The 10228-nt window shown below is 26.8% G+C and overlaps 1 protein-coding gene across 1 annotated transcript; it reads right to left on the bottom strand.

Annotated features, from left to right (window-relative positions):
• Positions 1–3126: 3126 nt before the first annotated feature.
• LOC112702337 (ferritin-4, chloroplastic) lies at positions 3127–5458 on the bottom strand. The gene is made up of 8 exons (XM_025753331.3): positions 5005–5458; positions 4820–4903; positions 4635–4695; positions 4441–4528; positions 3946–4007; positions 3774–3839; positions 3561–3624; positions 3127–3398 (listed from the first exon to the last, which is right to left on the bottom strand). The coding sequence occupies exons 1-8, from the start codon at positions 5316–5318 to the stop codon at positions 3349–3351; spliced, it is 789 nt and encodes a 262-aa protein (XP_025609116.1). The 5' UTR covers positions 5319–5458; the 3' UTR covers positions 3127–3348.
• Between the last annotated feature and the right edge of the window lie 4770 nt (positions 5459–10228).

Here is a 10228-nt window from a genome sequence, read left to right as displayed (position 1 = left end):
TCTCTATCTTTGATATCCTTTTGGCTTTCGTTGTCAACATAATTGAGGAAACGGAGTAGGTTAACTTCATGTTTGTTTTAAACATGATAATTTCTCGTAGAGGAAAACATTCACTTACAATTCGAGTCTCAATTTGGATAGGTATTCTTATCCGGGAGACCATCAAGATATAGATTATATTCTCTACTGCGGCTTTGCACCTTTATTTCTACGTGTTTGTAGGCTATCCATCAAATTTGTGGATCAATTATATTTCACTTGTTATAAGGGAAAAGCATGAGAAGAAGCTAATAGGACACTCAAATATTTGACGATTGCAATTTTCGTTTCATATATGGCTCCATCATTCATAACTTGGACATTTGGATTACGCAATGTTGATATACGTATTTACAACAAAATAAGATAAACAAACTCTTCCTTGTCATAGACTAAGGAGCATGTTTATGTGTACAAGATTCATGCAATGGCTGCATCTGGCACTTGTTTTTTCTGAGATATGCTACGGTGCTGAAGAAGTGCTGAAGAAGAAAATTTTCAGATTGACGCCTGTGCAGATTGTTTGGATGATTAATTTGTTAGACAATAATATAGATGTAGTAATGTTTTGTTAATTATGATTAATTTGTTGTTGGGCTTTTTTGGGGGTCCAAAAAAAATGTGGTACGACATTTTTGGCAGTCCAACAAATATTGGGTGTTGACATAAAAAAAGATAAAACCTGAAAAAATAAATAATGATAATAATAATAATAATAGTAAGAATAGTTATTTACCAAAAAAAAAGTAAGAACAGTTATAATTTTTTTTTTAAAAAGAAGTAAAGTCTGAAATCAAATTGTTAAGACAATCTTAAAAGAAAGTAAAATTCAAAAGTTTTATCCTATATTTATTTATAATTTAATAAATAAAGAAAAATTCATATGAGTTTTATTTTAATTTTTTTGTTTAATATTAAATTTGATTAGATTATTTTAATAATTTGTATGTGAAATTTTATATTTAAATAAAAATAATTATATTCAATCTATATTCAAGTATTTCGTTAAAATTAATTTATATTTTAAATTTGTATTTATAAATAAATATTAAAATATATCACAAATATATCATTTTTTATTTGGTATATTAAAATGAAAATATGAGATAAAGTAAAAACATAAAAATAAGATCAGTAAAAGAAAAAAATAAAATAAAAGCTGGTATTTATAACTTAACGTAGAATTGTATTTTTTTTTTTAACATAACCATAAACATAAGCATTATCAATTTTATAAGTTTATTTTTATTAGTTTATTTAACAATAACTCAATAAAACATTACATATTTGTCTAAAATCATAATGAGATGAGATTTAATAAAATAATATTTAACTAAAAGTTCAAAAATTCAATTATTTACATAAGCATGCATTTAGATCATGGAAATACATATCATATTTTCTTTTTGTATAATGACACAATATATATATAAAGAGGAGTTCTAATTTTAAAATTAACTAAATATGTTTTTCGAATATAAAGTCAAGTGAATCAAATTCTAAACTTGCACTTTGATTTGTCAAATCCAACGAATTTTATAGCAATTGATATGTTTTTTAACTATATATTATTTGTATATTAGTTTTCAATTTTATTTATTTCATAACCTTCAGTTAGTTATATAGAATCAATAACATCATTTAATAAATATTGATTATTATAATATTCATAATTGAACATTTATGAATATTAATAATAATCACTTAGATAAAAAAAAGTTCAAAGTAAACATAGAGTAAAAAAAAGCAATAAAAAATAAAAAGAAAAAAGAAAAATAATTTTAAATATAAAAATGAGTTTACATTTATTTGTAGGTTTGTTTCTCTCTTTTGAGTCATTTCTTATCGCTTTTACTTATTTAAAGTAAAGTTAAAAAAAAAGACATTTTTTATGGTTGATTATGAAAATATGCCTAAAGTTTTAAATATTATATTGAAACAAAAAATTTTCACTATATATAATTAAAGTAAGAAAATAGATAGAAAAAAATTATTTTTATATTCTATTTGCTAAGACATGATATCATGCATTTTCAGCTTAAAAAATTAGTTACAAGATTATTAATTACCATTATTAAAATCATATTATATATATATACACACAAAAAAAATGAAATATAATTATCCTTACATAAAAAATAACTCATATGAATTTTTCTATATTTATTAAACTATAGGATAAAACTTTTGGATTTTATTCTCTTTTAGGATTGTCGTAACCATTTGATTTCAAACTTCACTTCTTTTTTTTGTAAAAAAATAATTATAACTATTCTTATCATTATTATTATTTTTTTTGGTAAAGATCATTATTATTATTATTATCATCATTATTTATTTTTTGGGTTTTATCTTTTTTTATGTCAACACCCAATATTTTTTTTTTTTGGACAAAACACCCAGTATTTTTTGGATTCTAAAAATGTCATACCACATTTTTTTGGACCCCTAAAAAAAAGTCCAACAGCAAATTAATTATTATTAACAAAATATTACTGCACCTATATTATTATCTACTTCTATCACTCACTCACTGGACACGCGCTACAAGAGTTGTCGGGGATCATCCAAGCAACCTGGACACCCATCAACTCCTGAAATGCGCCACATACTTTCAGCACTTGCTGAAAATTTTTTTCTTCAGCACCATAGCATATCCCTTTTTCTATACACTTGACATGGGAATATGGCTGCCTTTTCAATCAACGTTTTCAATACCTCAATACATTACGGCTTACGCTGCTTGAAATGTCTTTACAAAACATAAACTACTAACGTACACTTCATTTATTACCTTCTGAGTTCTTAGCCATGCAAAGCTAAGCCACGGAGTGGAATATAATAGGTGTTTGGATTTCCATTGACACATCCACTTGAAAGAAGTTGCATAAGGAGGATGGTCTTCCACTAAGTAATTATGTTCTTCGACGTGAACAACGTGAACGGCTTTTCAATATTATCAAGGCTGGTTTGCCTTAAAGAAGCTTCAGATAAATATTTGAATAATGCTTTTTGCCCAAAGCATCGTTTTTAAGTAAATTATGCAAGAGACCTTTAAACTCTTTAAGAGTAATAATAGATACAAAATAACGATTAACAAGCACACTGGTTCACATTTATTTTATAAACTCAGTCATAGTTCAGTTCCACATTCTAGTAAGACACATTGAAGATCCCTAATGAACTAGATAGGTACATAGGATAAGAAAAGCAGGGAATTATAAAACTTCAAGATGTAAACTACAAAGTACTGACTCCATCGTGTTCATACAGCTCCTCCCTCATGGAGAAGCATCTGATCCATCGTGTTCATGCAGCTCCTCCCTCGTTGAGAAGCATCTGATCAAAGTGCCATACACCTGAAAAGACCACCAACCAAAAAATATAGCTTAAGTAACAAGATTTGTTTTTCTTTTAAAACGCATAGGGGAAATAAATACTAGACTCAGTATTATTCAACAATGAGAAGTCAGAAAAGCAACGTTAAGGAAGAAGCAGAGTCTGAACTCTGAAATTCTTACCATGTCCTTTCCCAACTCTTCTGAGCTGAGCGACATATTCAGCAATCCTTTTGATGGCTTCCAACTATTGATGTAACAATTTAAGAGTAGAGTATAGATCTTGACAAAGCAATTTATAAAAAAACAATTCTGCATAATCTCACACTACAAACTTAAATAATCATAATAATTATGATAATAATATCCCAATTGCAACACCCAATTTATACTAACCTGTTCACCCAAATACTCGGTTTCCACGAAATCTGCCAACTGAACATCATTGTTCTTGGAGGCAACCTGTCAAACGTTTTAAATATTCAATACCAACATGAAGGAGACAAATGAAAGGAAGAATGTGCAATCAAAACCAAAAACAAAAGACCGATTGAAAAACTTGTCATACACTGTGCAAGTGAAGGAGCTTCTCATTCACAAGCTTCTCCAACGATAGAGCGAGTTCCATTGCTGCCCACAAAAGAAAGTAATCCCTTTACTTCTATTCAATTTGCACTAGAAATTGGCAAATAATGCACTTCCAAACAAAAATGTTCATATTTACACAAACAACATATATGCAATATGATTAGGGTGTATAAAATCAAGCAGAGAATTTGACGCCAAGTCAAAATATTACAATACAAATATCAGAACGTTGGATCCATTTTTTAAAAGGAGAAATGCTATGTGTACTCATTCCCCATCTAATAATGGAAGAGTATGTCCGAGCTTGGGTAACTGAAATCCTTCAAAAATCACATAGTGCAATGACCACTTCAGACAACTACAGGACAATTCAGCAAAAGAATAAGCAAAATTTTGTCAACAACTATAATATATATATCACATGACTTAGACAAAAAAAAAAAAAATCAAGGAAAAAGAGGCAATAGACACTAACCATGGAGTGCATCTCCCTTCTCTTCATGATCAAACTCAGAAAGCGGCATCACTATAGGCTGCAACTTCACCCTTCCACCCCTTTTGTTCTGAAGAAAAGTTTCAACAAAACACACAACAACCAGAATCTATAATTAGTAACCAAACACGTTCAGAAAAAAAAAAAAAGGTGAAAATTCAAAGCCGAACAAACACCTGATATTTCATCAATTTCTCAGCATGCTCTCTTTCCTCGTCACTCGATTCCTTGAAAAACCTTCAAAAGAAGATACAAAATCACAAACCACAACCATTAACAAGCAAATCAAAACAGGAACAAAAAACACAGATCCATCAGAGAATTAACAAAATTAAAAACTCAGAATCGTTTAGCTACTTACTTAGCAAGACCCCTGAGCGCGACATTATCCCTGTCGAAGTACGCAAACATTGCATGATAAACGTATGATACGTTGTACTCCACACTGATGAACACGAAAACAAAACCAAAAAATTATTAGAAAATTTCAGATTCAAGCAAAAACAAAGCATACAAAATGAAAGTGTGAAAGAAAGAGGAACCTACTTGATTTGCTCGTTAACCACAGCTTCAGATTCATCAACGTACTTGTGGCGAGCTAAAGAGACTTGAGAACCATTTGGAACTAGCTCGAGCTCCTTCTTCACCTCTTCGAACGGTTCGAAAACCACTCCAGTTATGGTTCTGTTGCCGCTGCTGGATGCGCCCTTCGTGGCGCAAACCACAACGGCACCGGTGTTTCCGGTGAATCGGCGGCGGAAGGAAACCAAGTGACTCGACGGCGGACCGAAATGCGAGCCTTCGCCGGCACCAACGGCGAAGAGAACGAGCTTAGAAGAAGTAACTGCTTTGAGAATCATTGTTTTTTCTTTTCTTCTCTCTTTTTTCCTTCTTGCAAACAGAGGAATTTATTTTCGAAAGAAAATGAAGATGAATAAAAAGGGAGGAAAATGGGTGTTCCTTTTTGAAAAGCGGTGGCAGGGAGTGTTGGGATAGGGACGTGTATTATAAATAATTAGCTGCTCATGACGCATGTTCAGCCCTTTTTTTTATTGAATTTAAAAAATTAATTTTATATTTTTATTTTAAAATTATAAATTTAATATTAATAATTAATAAATTATAAAAAATAAAATATCTTAAATTATTTAATATATAAAATGTACAACATAAATAAATTAAAAAGGAATTTGAAAAGCGGTGGTAGAAAGTGTTGGGATAAGGATGTGTATTATAAATAATTAGCGGCTCAGCAGGCATGTTTATTCATTTTTTCTATTGAGTTTAAGAAATTAATTTTATATTTTTATTTAAAATTATAAATTTAATATTAATAATTAAAAATAAATAATAAAAAATAAAATATTTTAAATTATAAAATATATAAAATAAATAAATTTAAATTAAAAAATATAAAATTATTATTATGTGTAATAAAATTAATATAAAAATTTACTAATATTATTTAAAAATTAATTATTTATAAATATTATTAGATTTATTTTTTAAAATTTTATTTAATTAAAAATAAATTTAAAAATTTATATTTAAAATTTTTTTATCTTCATCTATAATATTTTTATACATTATTTTTTTTCTGATCACTCTTTATACATGTAGAATTATTATTATTGTCTCACAGTTATTATTATGTTATTTTATTTTGTTCTTTTTTTTTATTTTCTTCTTCTATTTATTCCAATCACAGTTAATTATCACTATATTATTATTCTAATTCTCATTTTTGTTTATCACTTTAATCCATAACTATCTAATGTATTAATTTTTGAATTATAAAAAATTTGCTAAAAGAATTCTTTTTTTTTCTTAGATTTAGATATCTAGATGTATAATTATTATATAAATTATATTTTTTATATTTGCTTGTTAAATCATATTTTGTTGTTTTAAGAAAAAATTTAAGATATCAAGCATTCAAATTTTTTGTTAATTAAATTATCAAAATTTGTCAACAATTATAAGAAAAATAATATCAAATATATTATATCTTCTTAGAAGAGCAATATTATATGGACACTATTATTTTAACTACTATTAACATATAGAATTGAATATAAAAAATTTATATTATTGAATATCTCCCATACTCTTAATACTATTTGTAATAATTCTTAATCTTTCTCTAAATCTAATATATCAACTTCTATATTTCTAAATAATAAAATTTTTAAGATTTTCTTAAAGTTATATTTAATTTCAAAACAAGATAGGAATATCTATATTGTTTTTTTCTAATATTTTTAGAAAATTAATTTTTATATTTTTTAAATTATAAATTTGAGATAGAAAGTAAAAATTTTAATAAATAATAAATTATTAATAAATAAAAATAAAAAAATTTATAAATTATTTAATTTTTTAATGTATAGAATAATAAAATTTGAATTAATTTATGTATAATACTAAAATTATTACGTTGTTATTATATGTAACAATCAAGATAAAAATTTATAAAAATTTATAAATTCATTTATTTTTTAATCTTATTTAATTTGAATCAGATATAAAAATTTAAATTTAAAAAATTTTTTTTCTCACATAATTTTAGTTGCTAAAATTTTTTCTTTTAATTTTATATTCAATATTTTATTTCATTTTTAGTTTTATTATTCTTTTAAAATTTTAATTTTAATTTTTATTATTTATTTTTTATCATTTTTTCCGTACACGTATTTATCATTTTTTTTATTGAGTGAAAAAAAAAATAGAAAGAGAATACTACATATATTCCGTAGAATAAAAAAAAGACAACATAAATAAAAATTATGTGTAAAATAAAAAAAAAGAAATTGCACAAAGAATGAAAAAGAATCAACTGATAATATTTAGTTGACTAATTTTTAAAATGACAGTCACTAATTATTAATAGAGTTAAAATAAAAAACAGAAATTAAACACCAAACTCTCCTCTTCTTTTTATATATTATTATAGATATTATTCTTTCAAAATTTTTATTTTTATTTTTTTTCATGATATATATATTTATTATTTTTTTATTAAAAGAGAGAGAGAGTACTACACGTACTCCATAGAATAAAAAAGATAAAAGTTATATATAAAATAAAAATATAACTATAAAAAGTATGAAGAAAAATTAATTAATAATTATATTTTTGATAATTTTTAAGATAATAATTATATTAATTATTATTTATTAATAGAATTAACATAAAAAAAGCATAAATTAAACACTAACTTTTTTATTTTCTTTGTATATTATTATAGATAGGGAAAATAAAAAAGTTTAAATCGTTACATTTATAATACAGCAGAGAATTAGAGATTGGTAGATAAAAATGGCGCGGATATATTATTATAGATAGGAAGGATGAGGAAGTTTAAACCGTTACATTTATGATACAGCAGAGAAACAGAGTCAGAGATTGGTGAGATGGAAAGGGCGTGTGGCCAGCTCGTGATCTGACTGTTTTGTCTAGTAAAACTGCCAAAATGCTCGGAATCTTTTCGTTTTTTATTTTTTTTGATTTGGTCCACTCAGCGTTATTTACTTTATTTTATTTGGCATATTTAAGTGGAGAATACTGTTTTCTGACTTTATAATAGCTCATGTTATTTACAGATGGAGGTGATTCATACGACAAAGAAAAAAAAAAAGAAAAAAAGAAAGAGACAGAATCTCTGCCGTCTTTTGATATACCACAATTATACTATTAAATTATTGTCAATTTGATTATTTGATTTTGATGTATGATTAATCTAAAAATAAATTATACTATCTTAGTGTTCAGGTGATTATTACTCTGTTTAAAAAATAATGTTTAATTTATTAAAAATCTGAAAATAAATAATTTTAAAATATTTAATATTTATTATAAAAATTAAATTAAATAAAAATTAAATACTACATAATAAATAATATAGAATTGGTCTACTATGATTTAGCATATTTTTTTTATGCATAAAGAATACTCAAGGAGATGTATATTGACACGAATATAGAACACGATGCAATAATTTAAAATTTTTATAAGATATAGAGATAAATTATATATATATATAATATAAAATATTTTTTAGATAAAATTACAATGATATTTTAATATTTTATTAATATTAAAATATATTTTTGTCCGTGAGTTGGCTTTGAGGTACAAGTCGGTGACAGCTGGAAAAGTGCTGATGACGTTTTTTTCGATATACTGTACCGCAAGTTCTTTTCTCGTCCGAGCAACCTGGAGTACCTACAAACAGGGTGGCAAAGCGGGTTGGTCCATTTCAATCCGTCCTGCCCCACCTAGGTCCGCCCTATAAACGGAGTGGACCGGCTCGCCCTGCCAACTAAAATGGGTTCAAAATGCTAGCCCGCCTCGCTATGACGGGTCGGCGGACTAGCTTGCTTGATTTTTTTGAATAAAATTCATTAAAATTAATTAAAAATAATAATTAAAAAATCAAATATAAATAAAAAATAGTCAAATTATAATATAATTTTTATTATTTTTTTAATTTTTAACTTTAATAAAATTATTTAAAATAATATTTGTCAATAGAATCATCTTTATTTTAAAAAATAAGTCACATAATTTGAACATATATACAAAATTGTAAAATAAAATAAATAAAGTTAATAACTAAAAGAATAATAAAAACAAAAAATAAAAAAAAGTGTTTAAAAATTCTATAATTATTAATTTTATAATAGTGATCACTCTTTTATTTAATAAAAAAAAGAAAAATAAAACCTTCGGCCCGGCGGACCGGCCCGTCCTGTCCCGCCAAAACCTGTCAATTTTGGCGGTGCGGGTTTGGCAGATTTTTTAAATTTGGCGGGCTCTAAATCCTAGCTCAACCCGCCTTTTTAGCGGGTTTAGCAGTTCGACCGTTTTGCCACTCCTACATGCAAATGCAAAAGACTTTGATGATGCTTAAGTCAATTCGTGACTAGGAATTAATAATATGGATGACTTTACTAGTCTTGTATTTTTTTTATCTGTTGTTGGTAATGTTTCACTTTTCAGATAAAGGGGCTCTCCAATCTTCTACTTGTGACAAACTCAAAACAAAACTAATGCGGATATCAGGTTGTTCCAGTGTTATTTATAACAAACTAGCCGGTGTTCCTATTTTTCTTGATGTAGCCAATTTAGATAACATGTCGGCCCTAGTATTCTCATTTTCATTGACATGTATAATTTAAAAATTCTGAAATTGCTCAATTAAATGTTTTGCTTGTATATATTATCGTTCTAATAAAGGTTTGCATACCTGAAATACGTCGTTTACCTATTGTACTATGAGTAGAAAGTCACAATAAACTTTGATGTGTTGTACTCTGCGTAGACCGGTTAGGAGCGCTTCATATTCGGATTGGTTGTTGCTGACTGGGAACATATATTTTATTGATTGTTCGGTTGAGACTCCTTCTTTATCTTTTAGAATGATCCCAGCTTCCTCGCCGTCTTCGTTGTAGGCTCCATCAACGTATAATTCCCATTCTGGATAATTCTCCGAGGTAAATTTCGCAACAAAGTCGGCTAAAACTTGAGACTTTAGTGAGCCTCGAGATTGGTAGTCTATATCATGTTCGGATAGATCAATAGTCCATTTCGTTAATCTTCCTGCAAGATCGGGCTTTGATAGAACTTGTCGTAGTGGTTGATTGGTCCGAACTATGATTTTGTAGCTTTGAAAGTAATGTCTGAGTCGTCGTGCTGTGACTACTAGAGCATAAGCTAGTTTTTCAATAAGGGCAGATGAAATAGAGTTAGTAGAAACTGAAAGATATAG

The sequence above is a fragment of the Arachis hypogaea genome, chromosome 7 (genome assembly GCF_003086295.3).
Source record: "Arachis hypogaea cultivar Tifrunner chromosome 7, arahy.Tifrunner.gnm2.J5K5, whole genome shotgun sequence".
Lineage (NCBI taxonomy): Eukaryota > Viridiplantae > Streptophyta > Magnoliopsida > Fabales > Fabaceae > Arachis > Arachis hypogaea.
This window is presented reverse-complemented; position numbering and strand designations above follow the sequence as displayed.